Source organism: Neltuma alba, unplaced genomic scaffold, assembly GCF_004799145.2.
Source record: "Neltuma alba isolate B1F8T4 unplaced genomic scaffold, ASM479914v2 tig00012893_pilon, whole genome shotgun sequence".
Classification (NCBI taxonomy): domain Eukaryota; kingdom Viridiplantae; phylum Streptophyta; class Magnoliopsida; order Fabales; family Fabaceae; genus Neltuma; species Neltuma alba.
The window spans coordinates 1-23,744 of record NW_021637265.1 but is presented as its reverse complement, the minus strand read 5'-3'; the positions used below and the strand labels follow the sequence as shown (position 1 = coordinate 23,744).

At 38.8% G+C, this 23,744-nt stretch overlaps 6 protein-coding genes across 6 annotated transcripts; 2 read left to right on the top strand and 4 right to left on the bottom strand.

Moving 5' to 3' along the window:
• The first annotated feature begins 952 nt into the window (after positions 1–952).
• LOC114732215 (uncharacterized) lies at positions 953–2,053 on the top strand. Its single transcript, XM_028919508.1, has 5 exons — positions 953–958; positions 1,169–1,254; positions 1,364–1,554; positions 1,645–1,723; positions 1,838–2,053. The coding sequence occupies exons 2-5, from the start codon at positions 1,201–1,203 to the stop codon at positions 2,051–2,053; spliced, it is 540 nt and encodes a 179-aa protein (XP_028775341.1). The 5' UTR covers positions 953–958; positions 1,169–1,200.
• A 6,187-nt stretch (positions 2,054–8,240) lies between these two features.
• Positions 8,241–10,123, top strand: LOC114732223 (L-ascorbate peroxidase 3-like). The gene is made up of 9 exons (XM_028919519.1): positions 8,241–8,372; positions 8,604–8,728; positions 8,813–8,862; positions 8,982–9,047; positions 9,166–9,214; positions 9,324–9,406; positions 9,493–9,572; positions 9,644–9,746; positions 9,865–10,123. Exons 1-9 carry the CDS (start codon positions 8,260–8,262, stop codon positions 10,036–10,038), a joined length of 843 nt encoding a protein of 280 aa, XP_028775352.1. The 5' UTR covers positions 8,241–8,259; the 3' UTR covers positions 10,039–10,123.
• A 1,771-nt stretch (positions 10,124–11,894) lies between these two features.
• LOC114732224 (protein POLLENLESS 3-LIKE 2-like) lies at positions 11,895–13,931 on the bottom strand. Its single transcript, XM_028919520.1, has 4 exons — positions 13,673–13,931; positions 13,352–13,564; positions 13,121–13,276; positions 11,895–13,032 (listed from the first exon to the last, which is right to left on the bottom strand). The coding sequence occupies exons 1-4, from the start codon at positions 13,838–13,840 to the stop codon at positions 12,073–12,075; spliced, it is 1,497 nt and encodes a 498-aa protein (XP_028775353.1). The 5' UTR covers positions 13,841–13,931; the 3' UTR covers positions 11,895–12,072.
• Positions 13,932–15,758: 1,827 nt separating this feature from the next.
• Positions 15,759–16,814, bottom strand: LOC114732214 (isoflavone 2'-hydroxylase-like). Its single transcript, XM_028919507.1, has 3 exons — positions 16,458–16,814; positions 16,268–16,374; positions 15,759–16,065 (listed from the first exon to the last, which is right to left on the bottom strand). Exons 1-3 carry the CDS (start codon positions 16,812–16,814, stop codon positions 15,759–15,761), a joined length of 771 nt encoding a protein of 256 aa, XP_028775340.1.
• A 94-nt stretch (positions 16,815–16,908) lies between these two features.
• On the bottom strand, positions 16,909–17,367 carry LOC114732213 (isoflavone 2'-hydroxylase-like). Its single transcript, XM_028919506.1, has one exon. The coding sequence runs from the start codon at positions 17,365–17,367 to the stop codon at positions 16,909–16,911; it is 459 nt and encodes a 152-aa protein (XP_028775339.1).
• A 1,487-nt stretch (positions 17,368–18,854) lies between these two features.
• Positions 18,855–21,905, bottom strand: LOC114732212 (proteasome subunit alpha type-7-like). The gene is given in 4 exon segments (XM_028919504.1): positions 18,855–19,172; positions 20,536–20,754; positions 20,756–20,951; positions 21,608–21,905. Coding segments are annotated over 4 exon segments (750 nt in total). The 5' UTR covers positions 21,781–21,905; the 3' UTR covers positions 18,855–19,010.
• Positions 21,906–23,744: the final 1,839 nt, after the last annotated feature.

Below are 23,744 nucleotides of genomic sequence, written 5' to 3'. Positions count from 1 at the left end.
AATGATTATAAATACTACTCTGCCACATTCTAAATTCCCCGCTCAATAACAAATTCAAAATCCCTCTCCTCTGCCACAAATATATCCCCCCACTAACTGTACTCACAGATGGCGCCCCCCAAGGTTAATGAAGAATATCACAACCAAATCAAAAAGGCTCGTGAACAACTTAAAGAACGCCTCTCCGAAAAGAAGCATTTAGCTCCTTACATGCTTCGTTTGGCGTACTTAATTTCCAACTTATGATCGATACATATTCCTGGCGGTTTACATATTCGCGTGATGCATGCGTTTATATATATATAATTCTGTACGGTGATTCTATCTATATATATTTGATTTGCAGGTTGCATGACGCTGGAATTTACGGTCCTTATATTAATATTGACTATTATTTCATAAAAAGAGGTCCCAATGGTTCAATAAGAGCTCCCAACGAGTTGAACCATCCCTCAAATAAGCGCTTGGCCGAAGTCTTGGCCCTTTGCGGTGAGTTTTCTTCTTGGGTTTATTTTTACAGATGCCGTAGAGCCTTGCGTTTTGATTTGTTTTCTTCTGAGAGCAGAAGATGTGAAGAAGAGTAATGCGAAAATCACATATGCAGACCTGTACCAGGTGATTTTAATCCTCTAAACTTCTCCTAATATCACCATTTTGTTGACATATGCGTACTGTTGCAATGATGAGAAACAAGCTGGTCACGTGTGCGTGCACTGTTGATTTTATACTTTAGCTTGCCGGAGTTGCTGCTGTTGAGATCACCGGCGGCCCAGAAATTGAATTTGTTCCCGGCAGAGAGGTACTACAGATACATACTATTGTCCATCGTTACAAGTTGTTGTTTCATATATTTTAAATTGATTTCATACACGGCGCGGCTCAATGAATCTATATTCTTCTCCTTTATAGGATTCTACGCAGGATCCAGCACAAGGCGGCAAGCCACTTAATAAGCTAGGTGATTTCACCTTGACTGTGACTTTATGATAATATCATCAACTGATATTTCATAGATTATTATTATGATATCTAGTTTTCTCTGTAAATAGCAATCTTGGCCAAGGAGTAATTCTATTATTAGTTCGTTATGCTACATGTATATCGCCGTGGCAGGTGAGCTTTTGTAAGTGACTGATTAACACTGCTGGGCATATGTATGTGGTTTCAGATGAATCAGTACTGGAGAAAATAACAAAACGCATGGGTCTTGAAGAAAAACACGCGGTGGCATTGATTGGCGGCCTCTGCCAATGGGTAAGACGCAAAATGAAGCGTTCATGTTAAATCTCCTTTATCATATATACCACTACACTTAATTATCGTACATACTCGTACTAAATTCATTGTTTAACTAATTGAACAGGATCAGCAACTTAATCAAGAGAAAAATTTAATTGAACAGGATCAGCAACTTAATCAAGAGAAAAATTTAATTGAACAGGATCGGCAACTTAAAAGCAAAGTCCAAGAGGAACCTCCTGCTTCTCGCCAAGAGGGAAATACTGTTGACAGAGAAACACAAGACAGCTACAAGTTTGGCAATTCGTATTTCAGGTAAGCCATGTTGGGAAGATTGGGTAATGATTAATTATCACCAAGATATATATAGCATGCGGTATAGTAATCCCAGGCAACTCCTAACAGGGGTCTGCTGGAGAGGGAGCCGGATAACCCTTTATTAAAGCGTGAAGGATTCCGCAAGTGGGTAGCCAAGTATGCACAGGTAATGTATTAGTGATGTTTTGGCAAAGCCAAGGAGTTGTGTTGAATATAGTAATGAACGAACGAACGAAGTATTAATTGTGAGTTGGGTTGAAATTAATAAACTTTGGTACAGTCTGAGGCAGTATTCTTGACGTATTATGCTGAGGCGCACGAGAAAGTACTGGAGCTAGGCGTGAAAGCAGCAACGTCAGGGAAGGCAGGCTCACAAACTGATCAAAAGTCTCCACCAACTGGTACTAATCGTGCCAGGTTGGTGCAGGGCATCGGAATTGCTGTTGTCGCCACCGCCATCATCATCGGTTTCTTCCTCAGCAGAAGAAGCAAGTGAATATATATATGTATAAGTACATGTATATAACCCATCACGCACTCCTATATATATATATAGATGTATAACTTGTTCCCCCTTCCCAAATATTTGGGCGTCCTTGTTCACCAATAATAATGTAAATCCTTTTCTTTAATAAGATGAGTCTTTGAAATAAAATTTTATAATATATATGCACATTCTGTATACTCTCTCTCTCTCTCGCTGTGGGGAATATATATATATATATATATATATATTGCTTCTTTTTGAGCTATTCCCTTTATTACTGGGCTCTTGTAGCGGCAAAATTAAATAAGACTAAGGCACTTATTTTGTTTACACATAAAGTGAGTGACTGCTTCGATTCAAATGAAAAGATCTCTGAGAGCTCTTTCCTGGATTCGTAAGCGCACATTCATTATCCCCCAAATCAATGATTTTTGGATACATACGTGCCTTTGTCGCAAGGTGATGAGGTATATATAAATAATTGAACGGGCAGGAACAGATAAACTCATTGATCAAAATTTTGATTGAGTAATGTGAGACTTGCTAGCATTGCCTCGGAAAGTCATAAAAGAAGGCTTCTAACAAATTTCCAAATTAACAGTGTATATAACCCTAGCTAGCCTGTATTTGTTGAGAAATTGATTATATGTACTGTATTTCTGAAACAAATAATTTCAAGTAAAATTATGACTCACATCAGTTCGAGGATTGTCTAAGAATGTTGATCAATTAATATTCGCTCTTTCTAGCTAGCTAGTTTCATAAAATTTCCCCATATATCACCCCTTGCTCGTCAATTTGGTTTTGTCGGTGAACATAACATTCTTCTGGGGCCGGGGCATCAGGCGAAATCTTCATCTGTGTCTCTTAATTATAGTACGGAACCGAAATAAGTTTGCCATAACAGACCACACTTCTTATAATGCCCAAACTAATTTCGGTGTTCATTGTTTTCATGAGCACCTTAAACTCATCAGGTTTTAATTGTTGATATCTCATTTGGACAATTCAGATTTTATTTTTTTTTATTTGTTTAAAATAATTATTTTAATATGTATAGAATACAAAATACAGATAATTTCTTAACTGTTATTTTTTAAAAAAATAGTTTTTTTTATTTAAGTGATGAATACCGAAACGAAACTGGTTCTTCCATTGCCTTCCTCTCGCGTTGCTTTCAAAATCGCGGCTCCTCGATTATGCCAACCAAATAGAAAAGGCGTGTCGCGACCTTCGCTCCCTCATCTGCAGCCAGAACTGTGCTCCTATCATGCTTCCTTTGGCGTAAATGCTTCCCTCTTCCTTTCTCACCACATGCTCCGCCATCCCTTTGGCTGCAGAGGCCAACTTGAACAGCAAAGAAAGAAATGAAATAATCAAGAGTATATATGTAATGACCTATGCAAGTAATGTACATATCGGTACTGTATATTATTCGCCTTCTCAGAGGAAACATGACAAACGACATACTTCCTGCACCAAGTGTTTCAGTTCTTTACGTAAAGGGAAAGCATAAATATATAAATTGAAACATAACTAAAATATATTATGCTTTAATTTCCTTCGTTTTGGTTTTTTTTGGGACCAAAAGCTTCATTTTGGTCTCGTTGCCAATACGAGGACTTTGTTGATGGGCAATTTGTAAGTACTTTTATAAACACTTTTTGAACCTGAAAACATATTCTGGTTCTAGTGAGTTTCTGAGACTCAATTCGTCTAAACTTTTTTTCCACTAAAAAAAAGCTTTGGTGCAAAGTACAAGATGGAATAAATGCTTTTCTTGATTTGCTTCATGGCAGCAGGCAGAGTCATACTCATCAGAATTCCGCAGCAGATGATTATAAATACTACTCCGGGCCGCCTTCTAAATTTTCCACGCAGTAACAAATTCAAAATCCCTCTCCTCTGCCAGATATATATATATATATATATATATCCCCAGCTGCACTCATCACTGATGGCGCCCCCCAGGCTGATGATGAATATCTCACGCAAATCAAAAGGGCTCGTGAACAACTTGACAAAATCATCTCCCATAACAAGCATTACGCTCCTCTCATGCTTCCTTTGGCATAATTTCCAACTCATGATACATATTCCTGCCTGTTTAAGTATCTGCGTGATGCGTTTATAAGTCTGTACGGTGATTCTATCTGTATTTAATTTGCAGATTGCATGACGCTGGAATTTTCGGTCTTGATGTTGGTGCTGACTATTATTTGATACAAAAGAGGTCCCGATGGCTCAATAAGAAATTCGAAGGAATTGAATCATCCCTCAAATAAGGGTTTGAGCACAGTCATGGACCTAATTTGGGGTGAGTTTTCTTCTTGGGTTTATTTTTACAGATGTCGTGGAGCCTTACGTTTTTTATTTGTTGATTTTTCTTCTGAGAACAGAACAAGTGAAGATGAATAATGGGAGCTCTACTGTCACATATGCGGACCTATTCCAGGTGATTTTAACCCTCTAAACTTCTCCTAATATTACTGTTAAAATGACAAGAAACAAGCTTTCCCAGGAAAGAAATTGGTGAAGGTCTGCGTGGCGTGCATGGCTGATTTTGTATTTTAGCTTGCTGGAGTTGCTGCGGTTAAGAACACCGGAGGCCAAACAATTGATCGCCGGCAGAGAGGTAAGTTGTTTTACCACATTTTTAGTTGATTTCGTGCACGGCGCGCCGTTCGATGAATCCCCCCCCCCCTCCGGGGGGTTATTTAGGATTCTGCATAGTATCGAGAAGAAGACCGGCTACTTCGGGATAACAAGCTAGGTGATTTCGCCTTGACTATGACTGTATGATAATATCGTCGGCTGATATTTCATGGGTGTGATGAATTATTATTATGACATGTGGCTTTCTCTGCCCAGGAGTAATTCTATCGTTAGTTTAGGTAGGTCGTGCTCCATACATGTGGCTATGGCAGATGCGCTTTTGATTTGTGAGTGATCGATTGATATTTCTGTTCAAGGCCAAAAAAAAAATTGATATTACTGGGCACATATATATGGTTTCTGATGAATCCGTACTGGAAAGAGGAGAAATTCTTAGGTGCAGCGCCAGTTTATCTGTCTTCTATCTAATAAGAAGGCTTCAACTCAGATATTTTTAATTTCACATGTCAGCCAGCTACTTTTTATTGTTTTAAAAATTAAAAATGTCTTGCTTTGATAAATTCCTCAGGCTGCCCCTCCCTGTGCTCTTTTTCAACTCTTCTCTTCCTCACCCTCTCCCTTCATTGACGACCTTCTTTCCAGAACCACAGCCTTTGCCTCCGCCTCATCCGGCGCCACCCATCCCTCGTCGTCAGAAATATCCGCCATAGCCGATCTTACTAACACCGTCACCATTCTCACACTCGCATCCAAATGCTCCGACTTCAAAAGATCCCAACACCAGATCTCAAATCCACAACGTATAGATACTAATACATATAGCTAGAGATAGAGTAAGTAGCTAGAGAAAGGAGCTTGAAAATGGTGATTTAAGAGAGAGAAAGTTTAAGGGGAATGCTTTTTCTTTCTAAGAGTAAAGCAAGAAGAGGGAGAAGAAGCTTTGTTGATTCAGATCTGCAAAGTGGAGGGGGAAAAAATGCACAGTGGAACTGGATCTACAACCTATTGTGTTCTGGGTTCAAGACTAGAATCACCACAGTCGCTAATGAAGGATTTTTGCCAGCACTGGTGGAGGACGCCACCGCTGTCCGGATCTAAGAAGTAGGGAGAGAGGGAGAGTTTGAGACTAAGAGATAAGGAAGCTATCGGAAAAAGAGAAGAGAGTAGTAAAGGAAATCATTAAACCCTGACATTTTTATTTTTTAAAACAGCAAATTAATAGAAATGAATAGAGTGACATGTGAGATTAAAATTATCTAGTTAGAGTATTCTTGTTGGACAGACTATAAGTCTATAGATGAGCTGGTGCTCCTGGAGCACCTGAGAATCTCTCTGGAGAGAATAACAAAACGCATGGGTCTTGAGGAAAAACACATGGTGGCACTGATTGGCGGCCTCTGCCAATGGGTAAGACGTACGGTGAAGCGTCTAGTTGTAAATGCCAAGTGTCCTTTATCATGTGATCTTAAGCTTAATTATCGTACATACTTGCAATTCAATTCACTCTTTAAATAATTCATAAGGATTCGCCAGTTAAAAGCGCGCAACCAATGACCAAGAGAAAACTTTTGATGAGTGTTTCATACACGTGAGATTAGAAAATATCACAAGGAGATATGGTATTTTCCAATCTTATTTATATAGGATTGTCTAATAAAAATCATTCATACTAAATATTCTTTTATCATATTGTCAATCTAATCCTAATTTTTAGCTCTCATTTTCAATACTAACAAACAAGATCTAAATGTTTAATTGTTTTTGTCCCAATAACGTGGGCGTCCTTTTTCATCAATGATGTAAACCTTTTAGTAAGATGAGCCTTGGAAACAAAACTTTACGGTATAGGGTTAATACAATTTTTAATCATTTAAAGTTATTTTTATTTTAGTTTTAGTCCTTCAAGTTTCAAATAATAGGTTTTGCTCTCTCAAGTTTCTTTTCATCTAAAATATTTATCTTTATAATCTAATAAATTTAGACTATTTTGCCTTTTAGAAATCAAAACGTATAATTTAAAGCTTGAAAGATTAAAATTAAAATGAGGATAAATTCAAGAGACCAGAAATTGTATTTACTCTACAATACATGTACACGCATACTCTCTCTTTATATGTAAAATAGATATACTATACTGATCCCAATTATAAGGTATCAGTGAAGTCTTAGGGGTCTTAGGGCCCGGGGTTAATATTTACTTCTTTTTGAACCATTCCCTTTATTACTGGGCTCTCAGTGATTTCTATATAAACGTGCCTTGTTCACAGAACGTGAAGTGCAAAATTGAACTGACTGGAACAAATGACGCAATTGAGGAGACAGATCAGTAATAAACTAATGATGTACTCCAACGCAGAAAACGGACCATGTAAACACTCAGGCACAGCACACTTTCCACTGATTAATTAATCAGACAACACACTCTCTACTGATTAATTAATAAGCCACACAAAATTTACAAAATTATGCAGGCCAAGAGTATTCGTGAACCTTCTCAGATTTAGGTTATGTTGATGATAAGACCGTATATATACTCTAGGCGGCTTTTTTTTTTTTTTTGGTTGGGGGGGTGTTACTAGGCGGCTGCTTGATTTTTGTATTCTGTCAAACTTCTTTCTTTCTTTTTTATACTTCTATTTTTCCATAAACAGGATTGAATATATTCTTCTTTTTTTTTGGCCAGAGATTGAGATATATTCAACGTCATAATCTTGTTAAAGGTATATAGGTAATGCTGCTAAATGAGTCAAATAGAGTAATTAGCACAATCAATTAATGATAAAACTGTATCAACTGATTTAAATCAATAAAAAATAATACATGACATGTTATCGTGATAAAAAATGCATATTATCAAATTCGAAAATTTACAAAATTTTGTTGAAAAAATCCGATTCGATCATTTTGTGAGAGACATAGATATAGATAGGCATGCATATTGACTCAAGGATGAGTTTTCAAGATTCTTTAGCATGTTTAGAAACTCCTTAATCTGATTTTGACTAAGTAATGATACTTGTTAACGTTGCCTCAAGAAGTTACAAAAGCTTGTTTTCTAGCAAACTTAACAGTGTATAGAACCCTAGCCTGCATTGTTGAGAAAGTGATTATTTGTATTAGTTTGCTGAAACAAATAATTTCATGTAAATTTATGATTTACGTCATCCCCACGATTGTCTAAGAATGCTGATTTTTTTTTTTTGGGGTATGTTGGCTCTTTGTAGTTTCATAAAATCTTCCCATATAGGCATATATTACTCTTGCCCCGTCAATTTTGCTTTCTTGGTGGACCTAGTTCCAACATTTCTTCAGGGATCGGGCCAAGTTTTCTTCTCCGTCTTTTGTGGCGTGGGGCCGAAGCCGAATTGTGTTTTAGGCACTGGAAAAAAAAAGAAAAGGAATCGATTCGTTTCGTGGAAGCCTGTCGAGTGAGGAGGGACGGAAAGAAGAAATCCCTTTACTTGATTCCATGCAAACCAAAGACCATTCTCTTCAAGTTTGTCATAACGTACTCCTCATAATGCCTCTCTCGCGCCTTCTGACATCAGAAATCTCTCTGCACTTCACTTCCATCGCCTTCCTCTCGCGTTGCTTTGCAAATGGCGGCTCCCCGTGTTAACTCTGATTATGTCAACCAAATCGACAAGGCACGTCGCGACCTTCGCGCTCTCATCTACAGCAAGAACTGTGCTCCTCTCATGCTTCGTTTGGCGTAAATGCTTCCTTCTTTCTTTCTCACCATGCTCGATCATCCCTTTGGCTGCAGAGGCCATTTTTTTCCCTTTTGTTGAAAAAGAAATGAAATAATCAATTGTTCGCCGTGATTTTCGTTGCTCTAAACATTAGTGTCCGATTGGTTACTCGACGCATTTGAAGTAAATTCCGGCCCGTTCCATGTTTATATTATTTTATTGGAGACTGATGCGACTCTATATATTTGCAGGTGGCATGACGCTGGAACCTACGATGCGAAGACAAAAACAGGAGGTCCTAATGGGTCAATCAGAAATGAGCATGAGTTAAAGCACAACGCAAACAATGGTTTAAAACTAGCCGTGGAACTCTGCGGTGAGTTTGCCTTCCTAATTCACTTGATCCAGATGCATTTTTACCCATTTCACCCACACTATATTTGGAATTTTTTGACAACAGAGGACGTGAAGGTCAGACATCCAAGAATCACATATGCCGATCTTTACCAGGTGATTTCAATACTTTAAAGTGCTATAAAGAACTATGGTTTGTTATAAGGATTTTGAACTGGGGGTGTATATGCTTAGTCACATGTAGACTAACTTATATGATCGAGTTTGGATTTTAGCTTGCTGGAGTTGTTGCAGTAGAGATCACAGGGGGCCCAACAATTGGCTTCATTCCAGGCAGAAAGGTAAGGCCATGGCAGACCAAAGTACTAACTCCAGGATACAATCAATAATTAGGCGTGGGGATTCTCTTTGTCCCATTAATTAGCGGCCGCTGAATGATTTTGTTCTTTTCTTGATCAGGATTCATTTATATCCCCTCCTGAAGGGCGGCTTCCAGATGCTAAACTAGGTAGTAATAATCTGTATTTGATTGAACAATCGCTGTCTGTATGACCTCCGACCCTCTTGTTGGTTTTTTCGTTGATTGGTTTAACCGTACTGTGATGGTGTGACCTCAGGTGCAGCACATTTAAGGGATGTGTTTTATCGCATGGGTCTGACTGATAAAGATATTGTGGCTCTTTCCGGAGGCCACACACTGGTAATACAACGAAGTATCCAAACTATACTTAATCATATTAGAGAAAGAACACTTTGAAATTCATTATTTGGATTTTAATGAACCAGGGCAAGGCACATCGAGAACGGTCAGGCTTTGAAGGACCATGGACAAGGGACTATATGAAGTTCGATAATTCGTACTTTAAGTAAGCCGCTGAGCCTGAGGTGATGGGAATTAACAACTGTTATACTGAATGAGAATTGAAATTGCGTGCAGGGAATTGCTGAGAGAGGAGCCAAGCGACTTATTGAAGCTCCCCACAGACAAGGCTCTAGTGGAGGATCCTGAATTCCGCAAGTACGTCCGGCTTTATGCGCAGGTAATTATCAAGCGCCAAAGAGTCTGAAATTGAGACAAAAAAAAAAAGAAAAGGAAATGGTTGCTTTCTTTATTTTGCCTAGGGACTTACGCTGATGATTTCTAGTTTGTTGCTGTAGAACGAGGATGCTTTTTTCGTAGATTATGCAGCTTCCCACAAGAAACTCTCAGAGCTAGGCATGAAGCCAACATCTACTTCTCAGGAACGTCTCAGGCTGGCGAAGGGTATTGGGCTTGCCGTTGCCACCACCGCCATCATCCTCGGTTTCTTCTGGACCAGAAGAAGCAACTGAACACCACCCACTTCCCAATAATCTCATTTTCATCAATGTATAACTCCTCAATAAGATGAATTGTCTTTGAAGTAAAATCTCAATATCTTTCTGCACATTCTTTATATTAACTCTCTCTCTCTCTCTCGACCATTCATTTTATATTGTGTTTTTACTCGAGTGCGCAAACGGCTGACTAATTAGGCTGCTAAAGGATTTACTTTGAGAAGTTTTTTATGGTAAAAAAGGATTTAAGATTCATTTTCAAAACCCAGCTCTTTTAATTTACATAAAATTTAAGTGTTAATATTTGCTCGTGGTTAATTAAAACGAAAAAAATAGAGGAGATTTCAAAATATAATCTGAAATTTCTTGAAAAATGGAACTTTTCAATAAAAAGAAAATCTGTTCAGAAACAGTTTTTCATTTAAAAAAAAAAGAAAAAGAAAGTCTTAATAAGAACAGAGAACAGAGGATGTGAAGGTCAAGCATCTAAGAATCACATACATATGCCGATCTGTACCAGGTGATTTCAATACTTTGAAGTGCCAAATAAGTTCCTTGTCATCTTGAATTTTACTTGCTTTGACGTATAAGCTTCGTCCTCTCCCCCTCTTCTGTCCAAGAAAACATTTAAGAGTTTTATATGCCTAAGTCATAGACTAACTTATATGTACATATACATCATTGAGTCTGGGTTTTAGCTTGCTGGTGTTGTTGCTGCAGAGATCACTGGGGGCCCAACAATTGAGTTCGTTCCAGGCAGAAAGGTGAGGTCATGTTAGAAGTTCTCAGTATATAATTAACAAAATATTAATATAATTTTTAGCCATTCAAATTTGTTTTTATTATAGTTTTGATCTCTTAATTTTTAAATAATAAATTTTGATCCTTTAAATTTTTTTTATGTAAAATATTAGTCCTAACAATTTAATAAAATCTGAACTATTTTATCCCAGCAACTAAATCCATGACTTGAAAATTAAAAGACCAAATCCAAGATAAAAATGAGAGAACACAATTAGTAACAAGGCGCGGGGACCATCCTCTTCTGCAAAACAAAGAACCCGTGGGCCCATTATTTACTGGCCGCCAAACAACTCTGTTCCTCTCTTGAGCAGGATTTATTGATATCCCCAGAAGAAGGGCGGCTTCTAAATGCCAATAAAGAAGGCACTAAGGAGGATTTATTTATCGCTGGGGACTATGGAGAACGGTCAAGCTTCGAAGGTCCACGGACAGGGGACTATGCAAAGTTCGATAATTCGCATTTTCAGTAAGCCGCCGAGCCTGAGAATTAACAACTATTTGGGGGAATGAATATATATAGTGTGTGAGGATTGAAATTGCGTTCAGGGAATTGCCAAGAGAGAAGCCAAGCGACTTATTGAAGCTCCATAGTTCCGCAAGCATGTTAAAGAGCTTGAAATTGAAAACATGAGATTAAGAATAAATATTATCAGTTTTCTTGTTCCCTTCTAAATGTATTCTATGAAATTCTTCTTTATCTTTTGATATTGACATATCCTATGAGCTTTGAGCAGAGCAGCTCTTCAAGCCGCGTTGGTCTTTACAAACATTCTCCCAGCTCCGGGTCATAGAAAGGCTTCATGACATCCGCCTTCCCTTTTGGTTCATGCCCATGCGGCCATGCCCATGCCCAATGCTTGTTTGTTCCGTGAATTTCTTAATCTATCTTCTTTCTCGCAATCCTTCCCCATCAATTTTAAAGAAGAAACTCAAATAGGTTAAATTCTATTAATAAATTGAATGTAAAATAATGCAATGTGGAATTCAGCTCTTAGGCATTTCATTTATAAGTCAATGATGTACCTCGTTTACAAGGCTTGGCAAATAAATAAATGAATGGGAATAAGGCAAGTGAATTACTGATTATAATCTACCATGTAGCAGCAGCTATTGGCAGACCTGATTATCATGCTGCATAGTCCTCTAAAGGGACAGAGTTAAATATGGAGAACAAGTTCATCTCCCGTCCTAAAATTACAACAGTTTTATTGAGACCATTTTTATTGATTTAAAAATCAAATTCGCTTAGGCCCTCGGACTCAAAGATAGAGTAATATCTTGAAACACCTTAAGCCTCTTGTCAATTTTGCTCTGGAATATCCCGGAGGTGTTATCTGACTCCTCCGTCGGGCCAAGAATGGCAGCAAGAATAGCATCTTCAAAGTCCTTGTTGTTCGGCAACAACTCTGTCAGCTTGTCCCCTTCACTTTCCGCTGAAAGCCTTCTTGTCTTGTTCTCGGGCACTCCTGATTCCCTCTGCATCGTATTATTAATCTCCCCTGCCTCGTTCACTCTCATTGATCCGGCAGCATTTCCAGACCTTGTTCTCTTTAGAGTCTCCGCAAATTGATGATTATGATGATGGTGGTGGTGGTGGTTCCCAGTTGGTTCTCTTAATAACATCGGCTCTTTACTAAAGGATTTTGAAGCATAGAATGGCGGTGCCGCGACATTAAGGGAGTTCCCTAATGGTGGGCCAACGTGTTGTTTACTACTAATAACACCCTTCTGCTGTGGCGGCATGAAATTGGGTACTATATTCGAATTCATATTCTCATCAGCGAAATCATCTTGGGCTTTGACGGAATTAGCATTGGTATTTGTATTGGTAGCGGAATTGGTATGATCTTTACAAGGTTGAGGCTGCCAGATTGATGAAGAACCCAGAAAAGCTTCGAAGAGCCTGCTCTGTTCGACCCTGTCAACCCCTCCCTTGTTCATCGTTTCGGACTCCAGATCCTTCAGCATTTGCTGTGCCCTCTCATAGGCTTTCAAATGAGAATCTGAGCCTCTTGGACCGTCTGCAACTGCCGGCTTTACCCGACTCAAGGTCTCTTTAGCCTCAGAAATTCTCCCTTGCTTCATCAAGCAGATGCCCAAATTGCACATCTTGTTGTTATCCGGCGCTATTGAAAGCGCCCTGCGGTACGCATCTTCTGCTTCGATGTAGTTGTTCTGCTGCATCAGTGCCCACGCCAAGTTTCCCTATATTCATTCAACAAGCACATGAGTTAGCTTCCTGAGTCTTAGAAAACCAGAGTAAAAATTATCCTCGCTTCTTGTTCTTTCTTACCAGCAGTCTAGTGGCTTCTTGCTCCACAGAGACTTGAAACTTCTTTCCTTGGGATCTAGCCGTCTTCGTTCTCTTGCCATTGAAAGCCAACCCTTGTTGGATTAAGTACAGTTTGTGCTTCAAGAGAATTATTTGATCATCCAGTCTCCCACACCTCTGTCAAAGAAAAAGCTTGTGAGTATTGTTGGTGATACATGGGGGAGAACAATTATATTGGGAGAAGTAAATAACCTTGTAAAGATCTAAGAGGATATTATCAAGAGATTCTTGGGCTTGATCTGAGCATTTGCTTCGAAGCGATTTGATAGCTTCAATGGCCTCTTCAGCCCGATTCTGCTGCTTCATTACTATAGCCATATCTTTCAAAGCACTGTCCACTCTGTCTCCTGCATTTATAGCTGCCCAAAATAGGGGAATGGCTCTCTCTGGGTCCTTATCCACCAACTGAACGAGGAAAATAGTTAAAAATATGACGAACTAAAGAATCTCGTTAACCTAAACATGATAAAAACCAAGAGAGGATCAAAATTTTAAGGAACCCGAGAGACTTGCCTGGACATTTTTGGCTCTGACGTAAGGAGTGTCACCAACAGGGACCTTGTGGGTCACATGGAAGGATTCCGAGCGAGTTCTTAGAACCCCAAGAGGCTTCGCTGGCGAAGAAGGAGCAGACTTGGAGGGTCTGAAACCAGGGGGAGCATTCCACATGTCTTGGAACATTGTGAAAGCGGAAGACTATCTGTAACGGGGATTATCGTTCTGTAGAAAAATAATTGGACCCAGAATGTTGTGGAATCAATCAGAAGCAGACGACTGAAAGAAAGGAAGTAGGATGAGAGGACGAAGACGAAGCGGCAGAGGAGTTGAAGGAGGGTCCGACTTAAATGGGTATAGGTTTGAACTTCTTACCGTTATAAAACTAGCCGTTGGGACGCACAGGGGAGATCGCCCGGAAACGGGCTTGGGCTCCCTTGAACGGCTACTAAACTGAGAGTCCCATAAGTCAAATATATTATTATATTCGGTGTATTGCAGGAGCCAATCCAACATAATTCCAGAATAGTTTTTTTTGGGACCAAAGAATAGTTTATTTGTAGATAATTCTAGTATTTTTTGGGTCGGTAAATAATTCTAGTGTGTCGATGTATTTTATTATTAAGACTCGATATTTTTAAAATAAAAGGAAAATACTCAAAAGAAAAAAAAACTACAATCAAAGACTAATTTAGAGTCTCTAAATACATAAAAAAAAAGCTATAGTCTATAGTCTATAATTTGGTAATTACAGTTAAAATTTTAAATTTGTATAAGGTAATCATTTTCGCAACTTTTTATTTTCTTTAATTTTGACTCACTGGACACTTGTTCTGTGGACAACACAAGCCGCCGCCCGCAAATTAATAATTCACTTGTACTGAGCGGAAAATCTTTTAAACAAGTATATACAGAGAGAATAAATTAGAGATTTGACGTAATGAAGGTTGGACCAATATCTATATATATAGATATACTTATACGGAATTGGATCTCTTATTTATTCTTCCCCTACTACCCTCCTTTTCTCTTCACAACCATTGGATCAAAACTCCAATGATTCAGATTTAATATTTTATAACATTTTATAAAATAAATATTATGATAAAAAATAGATAAATAAATTTAAATTGTTAAAATCTAATCTGAACAGTTCATAACTATAGACTGTTATTAAAGCAAATTTTTTAATTTTTTTTATTTCAATTGTAAACTATTCAGACCAATTTTAACAGTTTAAATTTATTTATTTTTAATAACATTATTTTATAAGATGTTAAATCTGATCATTGGAATTTTGATCCAATGATTGTGAAGAGAAAAGAAGGTAGTGGAGGGGAAGAGGATGGGAAGGTATTAGAGAGAATTCAAATCCTACTTATACATATAGAATAAAGAAGGAACTGACGATTAAAAAAGGGGGTGAAAATATTTATTTCGTTTAATTTTTTGGGCCAGTGAGATGCTTCCAATTCTAAAACTGATCTCAATCAATTGTAATGATTTTGACATGTCAAAATCTATTAAGATGACTTATTTATTATTTTTAAATTCAGCAGGCATTTTTTTGGGGTTAAATTCTCGTGATTCTTGAAAACTGGTTGGTATTAAAAAACAAAAAAAAGTTATTGCATGTGCTTCAATTCATATCTCACATTACTCGTCAGTTGCCACATGAGCTACCTTTACGTGGCCAAGTGATTGAGATTTGTTTATGTAGTTTGAGATCCTTTGTTTTTATTTTTGTATTTTGTTATATTTGCAAAGTAACCGTATCACCTCAAAATTTTCGTTTAGTTCAATACTAATCTCTTTTGTTTTCCTGCGCAGCTATATCTGTTAAATCTTTTATGTTCCTTGTGTTAGGAAAACCACGGTCTGTTGCTGGAACACTGTTCTACATTGTTGCGGGTCTGCTGATTTAAGCATCTAGTGTCTGCTGTCTTAGAATATTTATACGAATCTGCCACATATCAACAAGATATTAGTTTATTATAGGGAGCCGAGAGCTGCATAGTCCATAACTATGGAAGCCAAAATAGAAAGAGACCAGAAAGATCATGAGAAACAAGCTGCGCGCGATTCCCCTATAAGCATAACGTAGTTATAATGACTGCAACTGAATCTTGTTGACGATGGGACGAGCCTTGCAGAGAGCCTCCAATGGAGCGGCTCTGCGCATCACCAATCCGTTAGCTGCCGTCATGTCGACGGCTTCCCGGCCGATCCTTTTCCAATCAAAGCACTGAATCAACACCGCCGCCGTCAACCCCATTGTTCCCATCGCCAGTGGTTCTCCCGGACACGCCCTTCTTCCCATCCCAAATGTTATCAGATTGCGCACATCCCCTTCCCCATTATCGTACCTCTCCGGCTTGAACCCATCTGGCTCAGCCCGTAACTGTGGGTCCCTGTGGATCCCATGCATTCACCAACACCATTGTGCCACGTGGCACATCAGACCCTTCCACTCTGCAATCTTCTGAAGGCTGAAGCCAAATGCACGTTCAGAAATGGGTTCGGTGGGAAGACTCGCATACTCTCGTTGATGATGTTGTGAAGGTATCGCAGTTTAGGCACGTCCGCCTCTTCCACGAGCCGTTCTTCTCCTACCAAGCTTTTAACTCTTCCCTCGCTTTCTCCAATTCATCTGGATGGTTTACCAGATTCGCCATCATCCATTCTAATGCTGTGGCCGCACTGGCACCAGCCACCATAACCTGCAAAAAATCAAGCACTTTCACAATCGTTTCCCATAGACCCCTGGTGAAATGTAACAAAAAGCAACGGCACAATAACTGACCGGAATAAGGGCTTTCACAGCTTCGTCGGTGTAAAATTCGGGTTCTGTTTCTTGGGATGAGAGCAAATGATCTACCATGGTGTTTTGGCGTTCCATCCCTCTCCTCTTGGAACGATACAGGTGGATGAGTTCGTTGAACGAATCGTCCAGCCTCTTCTCAATATTTCGCAGCTTCTTCGGGTAACCTCTATAATCAATCCACCGAAAGAAAGGCACGAAATCCCCGAAGTTTGACTCATTGTTTCCCAGGTCGAAAGCCGAGCTCTCCTTCATGACTTCTCTGAACCGCTTCACCTCATCCAAGTCGGTCACATCATATTCGTTATTGTAAAACCACTGTCCCCAAACCATTCTCATTGCCGCGTTAAAGGACATATCCACAAGCATTGACCTCAGCTCCACTTTCGCAAAGTCTTGGCCACACACCCGGCGCAGCTTACGTAGCAACAGCTTAATCTCGTCGTTTCGGATGCTGAGGAAGGAGTTGATACGTTTCACTGATAACATGTCGAGGGAAATTATACGACGTAGGTTGCGCCATTAATCGCCGTAGGGTGCCATGACGACGGTGTTGTTGTTGTAAGGAGGTGCTTGGTCTTGAGGAGGGGAAGACGGTTCGCCAAGATGGTGACGTTTTTAGCGAAACACTCTTGACAGCCGATAGAGATGAAACGACGACGGCAAGATGAGACCCAAAACGGAGACTGTAGATGGGGCCATAGTTTTGAGAAATAGAGTCGAAGAAGCGAAAAAGAGGTCGTTCCAGTTGAAGGATGTTGCCCAGTGTCGGCAGGGAAGGCGGACCTGGAGTGATGTTTTTGGATGTTGATCTTGTTTGGAAGAAGATCCTCAAAGCCACAAAAGTAACAAGGCAAAGAGCAGCAGAGCAATACATCAAACGATCTTCCATAGTTTACTTTTGTCCCTCGTTCTTTTCGGGACGATGTATGAATCCTTTATGCACGCCTTCGTCATACACACACACGCGTGCATATGTCTGGGAAGGTGGAGTTGACACTCATCAATAGCTTAAGACTAGAGAGGTTACAATTAGTATTGTTAAATTAAATGTGGGATATGTTCATGGCTGCTTCTCCTTTGACGTCATTCCTAATCATTTTCAATTTCCATTATATATGCATCAGTGCATGGTCTTTTATAATGTATACCTTTTCAATGGTCGGGTACAGATGTACATTTTCTTTGGGCCTCTTGGTTGGATGAATCTGCTTATTTAGAAGGAAATGAGTGGAAAGGAAATGAAGGTTAAGGAATAGGGTAGAAGGATACAATGTACGGTACGCAGTGAAGATGAGAAGACTCGACGAAAATAACAAGTCAATTGGTGGAAAAATAGAATGTATGAACCACTTAAATTCAGAATCCACCTTAATATCCTCTCCTCAGTGTGGAAAATTAACAGTGATTTTTAATTATTATTATAATAAAAATAGGAAGAATGACACTTAAATTCTAAAAAAATTAATTTAATAATAGTTAAATCTAATTATCCAAAATAATTTTACTAAAATAAAATCGCAAATATATGGTTAGACGGTTATAAATATAAGAATGCTAGTTGTAAATCTGACATTGAATTCTCATAAATACCCCCACTGATTTGGAATTAAGATTCCCATATTTGTATCTATATAAATTATTAGTAATGGGGACACATAAAAAGAAAAAGAGGGGAAAATCACAAAAAAAACTTTAAAAATAGAAAAATTGCAAATAGGAACCAACTACAATTTAATATGGGTTTTAATAATTGATAAGCAAATGACAACAAATTTTATGAACAAATCCCTATGTATAATTTTTAAATTTCCGTGGCCTTTTTTTCCTGCAATTTTTTCAAGAAAAAATATGCATGGAAACTTGAAAATGGATTTTTTTTTTTTCGTTGTTATTACTGCACGTCCAAGGTGATGGGATACAAGGTGTCAGGGTCAGAAATTGGATAAGAACTATTTAATTCAACGGGGACCATAGTTATGAATTATGTCGCCTTATATTGATGAATTTTAGACTCGTTTATTTTCGAATTTTTCTTATGTTGCTCTTGGCAGCGACGACTCCATTGATGATAGAGGCTGAGGTTGTATGTTCCGCTAGACTAGATGACTAAAAGATAAAAACTACGTAACACAGCGCTCCGTGCTCCGGCAGGGCCTCTGGCCGCAGTAATTTCGATTAGACTGTTAACAGACTTTGATGAGGAAAACTTCACAGGGACACGCAAACTGTGAAGACGGACGATGATGCAAGACTACCCAGTTTTTCCGATACAACACTGTTCATACTGGCCTATTTACGGAAATAGATATGGTAAATGCAACCATAAGCAGTCCCGAAACCTCTTGCCAAAAGTTTGCTCCATCTCAGTAAACATGATTTCAATCTGAATTCACCACAATCATCAGCATTGCCTTTCCCATAAGGATTATCACCAGACATTCATGGCATAAATTTAACCTATAGTATAGCAAGTTCGGCCAATACCTAACAACACAATGTGGGAGTAAAACAAAACACAAGGGGAGAAACAAATCATGTCTCCTTCGGAGGGGCTTTCTTTGCAGCCTCAGCAGCAGCTTTCTCCGCTTCAATCTCAGCCACAATGGCATCAATTTCAGCTTCCTCAAGTTGCCGCAGACCATGCTCCTTAGTCATCACAGCAACTTCTATGTTCTTGCCTCCACTCTCAACAACCTAATTACGTACGCAAAAGGGGGGAAAACAATTACAACTGACGTAACAAGTTCCAGTGTAAAATATGCAAACCATCGCTCAAAGTACAACTATAGTAATGCATCAGGCACAGACAAAATCTGATCCATTTACAATTGACAGTTTTGAACACTTACAACAACCGGAATTTTTATTAGGTTTACTCAAGATTTTGTATGAAGTACAAGAGACCTCTGACATGCGAAAGCATTTGTGTAGGAATCGCTAGAACCAAAATTTCGATAATGAAAAGCGTGAATGCATTGGCAAGCCACTAAACTTGCCATACCCACAGAAGTTTTGAATGCATTGATTACCAGGTCTCAACCTACCATTAAAAAGCACATGAATTCTTATTCCAACGAAAAGCATGAATAATTCAAAATCAGAAAGACCAGTGTGCAACAGTCATCTTTCCTCCCAGGAATATTATGAAAGTACGACTCCATGATGCCCTCCCTGTCCATATGATCCGCCCCAAGAGCCAAAAAGAGAACTCAAATTACTAGCACCGGGGCAGCATCAACTCGGGCCCCATAGAAGCCTACACTTCAGTTCTCAATGTTAAGCAAACACAGCAGCAATGCTAAACAAAGGAATGTCAGGAATGACTTTCAGCCATACTATTGCACTTCCATAAACATTATATATTTAGCATTCTAGTTTATTCGTAAGATGGAGTTTTGGACACATAGCATTGTTGTTAGTTGCTTGAACCACTACAGAAGCAACTCCAAATTAAATATTGGAAAACTTGGAGCAAGTAACCACAAGTCCAAACTAAATTCTGCATTTTTTTGGCAAACACCCTTTAAATCAAAATATTTCAAACTATTATTTAATGTTTCTTTGAATCTTATGATCTTATAGATTTATGATTCATGGTTAAAAAAATTAGCCTTTTGATTCATGATTTATACATAACTGTATAAATGACAAGTTTGACGTATTCCAACAACATTCATATATTCCATGTCTAGAAACCTTGTCCAAATTTTAAGACATCAGATCTATGAAGACTCTCCTACAATGAGCACCAGTCAAATTCTTGGCAAATGTCACTGGCCTGCTGTCTAGGTTAGGCATACAGATTCCACTATCTTCTGCTTTTATAAATGTCTCTTCCAATCACTTGACTTAGAAATCAACTGAAAACACTCTACTCTAAAAGTTCCTCCCAAGTCATTGACAGCAGACTATTCAGAGAACAGATATCTGGAAAAAGCATTAAAAAACAGAGACAAGATCCTATAACTGAGACATCTTGCAGAAAGAAGGTGCAAAGATAGATAATTTGAAGTATGGATATGGTATAAAACACAGAAAGAATCATAAAAAATCTCACTTCAAGCAAGGCTCGAATAGCCAGCTTCACAGTTTCTTGCCCAGAAGTTTCTTTATAGTTCTTCTCTAAGAACTCTCGAATTGAATTAGAGTTTCTGCCAGTTGCATTAGCTTTCCAAGCTGAGAACGTCCCAGAAGGATCAGTCTGGTACAGTGACGGTGTACCAGTGTATGGATCAAAACCAACAATCAAGGTTGAAAGGCCAAATGGTCTTACACCCACCACTTTGAGTGTACTTTTGCTGAAGACCTGCAATGAAACGAGTTATGTACTCAACTGTAACTGGGTCCTCAAGAGTAAGCCTGTGACTTTGACATTCAACCCGAGCCCTGTTGACTAGAACTCGGGCATCTGCTTTTAGTCCTGCACAAGCAAGGGCAATGTGATCGTCTAGACTGACAATCTTCCTCACCGATCTGCAAGTGAAAATGCAACAACATCATGAAAAAGTGAACACAGTAGCATACTTTCCAAATTTTTAAAGATAAGTTGATAAGTCTTGCAAAGATCTATTGTCAAGAGAAGACCAATATGAGACAAAAATAGGAAGCATAGATGCTAACCTGGGCATAAGAGTTGAAACAAAAATCAGATACAGACACTATACCCATCATTTGCAATGGGTAACAAAAACAAGGCAAAAAATTGTAGCAACATTTAGAGACAGACACTATATCCATCATCTGCAATGGGTAACAAAAAAACAAGGCAAAAAATTGTAGCAACATTTAGAGACATGTTAACCAACCTACATACCAATAGATCGAATTCTTGGTAAATTGGTTCGAAATAAATATTATATATGTCAACGACGGTAGAAAAGTATCTGTGGTTTTAGTAAATATTATCTAAGTTCAAAGCATAAAAAGGTTCGAACACATACAAACCGCTTGCACCAGAATTTTATTTTTAGCCAAATCGGAAGCGTAAGGGATCAATCCCACAAAAACCCAATTACTGCTGAAAAGATCATTCATGCTGAAGTCAGAGTATAGACGGAGCAGTAAACACCCGCGACTATCCAGAAAAGGGGAAAACCTTAGTAATGTTAGGATGAAAAATAAGGAAGTACCTGGTGTCTTGAAGTTTGGCGGTGGACTTTTTCTCGACGCCGAGAACGACAATGTCAGTGCCGCGGACGCCAACGGCGGCGTTGCCCTTGCGGACAGCTTCGAGAGCGTATTCGACTTGAAATAGATGGCCATCGGGTGAGAACACTGTTATAGCTCTATCGTATCTCGCCATGTCGATGAGATTCCCTCTTTATCTCCTCCAATTTTACGAAGGACGAGCTTTTCCTTCTCTGCTGATTGACACAGCAACCGACGATCGTGTTAAAGCTTCGAAACCACGGCAGCGGAGAGAAGCCCGGCGTATTTGTCACCGCGAAGTAGGCGCGTGGCTGCTTAAGCAGCAAGGATACTACTAATCATGGGCTCTTGTGGGCCTTAGGCCCGTAATTGGACTAACAATTTGACCCGTCTTATTGATACTACAGGCCTAATATTTCAGTGAAGCCCGTATAAAGGCGATGGCCCAACTTTACATTTCCAAGGCAGCATCATCATGGTCAAAAATTGACCCAAACAAATCATCCTATCAGGGATAAAACGCTCATCATTCTTTGAAAGTCAGGTCATGTGCTTACGTCCTCAGATGCATGCAACAATAGAATATTGGATCCAACAAAAGTAAAAATTTTACCATGTGATCTGTTAGAATGACAGGAAAAAGAATGCTACTCAGCAAGTAAATCAATCTAGAGAGTAACCCGTGGTCGTCTGGATTACCCCACATGTATTTTATATATTTGTTAAATATTTTAGAATGTGTCAATAAAACGGACAATTGTATTGCATTCAACAGGTATTGACTTTCAATCATGATATAGTCTGGTCAAGAAATGAGTTGATGTAGTAGAGGATTTTGTGTTTGTATCTGAATGTGTGTATGTATTGCAAGATATTCATATATGCAATAATAATTAGCACTTCAAGCTAAATAATTCATTCGAATCTGGTTAAAGAAAGAAAACTTGATAACGTCTCGAGAGGCAGTCTCTATGTCTCTTTAGTTGATTGTTTGTACATTTGCAGGGTATGTAGTCAGAGTATAGCCTGCTACGAAATAATAGCAAGTCAAGAAAGAAATGAGAGCAAGAAAACATTTGCACTTCAGTATTATTTCTAAGTCACAGGAGCGTGGGGCCTATATATTTCTCAGATATACATGTTAAGCTATGTTTTTCCTCGATGCCACTAAGCGGCAGAACACATTACATATATGCAGCAGCCTAAGCAAATCCCTGGTTAACTTGGGTACAAGGTGAGAAGTCAGGATGTTGTTTTAGTGAGTGATAGGATGGTGGACACCATCAGCTTGAAGTCAATTGGCTTTGTCAAATAAGCATCCATGCCCACCTCCAGGCACTTAGCCTCATCACATGACATTGCATGGGCTGTGAGAGCAACAATGGGAATGTGCGAGCCAGTTCCTGCTTCTGATTTCTGATTGCTTTCGTGGCTTCATAACCATCCATCTTTGGCATCTGAATTTTCAATGGCAGAGGGAATCAGAATTACAAATCAGAAAGCATTGTTGCTGTCTTTCAAAGATAGCCAAAGAGTAATCGGAAGAATAGTTAATAATATGAAGTACAGATTTATTAGTAGTCATATGCTAAATTCCGTTTTTATTTATTTTGAATGAGTGGAATCAGCTGTGTTTTCTTAGGTTGCTTTTAGGCATGTTTTCTGTATACACATTTCTATTTTTCACGATAAAATCTTATTCAGGAGTAGTGCCAAAGTTTGAACTGGTACTTACTGACAATCACTTCTAAGCACTGCTAATATACTTTATAATCATTACCTGACAATCCATAAGATCAAATCATAAGGTGTACAGCTGATAATTTCTGTTTGAGATATTGCGCTTCTCTCCTCCATTAGAGACTCCCTCCTACTATCTTCAGGGCCGAGCATGCAATTCAGAGCATCCACAGCCTGCTGTCCATCACCTACTGCGACAACCGTAGCCCCCATTTTTTCCAACATTATGGTTGCAACTCTTTGAAGTACCGGAGTGTCTTCTGCAAGCAATATCCTCAGACCTTCAAGGGATTTCTTTCCATTGACAGTTTTACTTGAGCAAGTGACACTAAATGTTTTCCCAGAACCAGAATCTTTTCCTTGAGCTTCTGTTGAAAA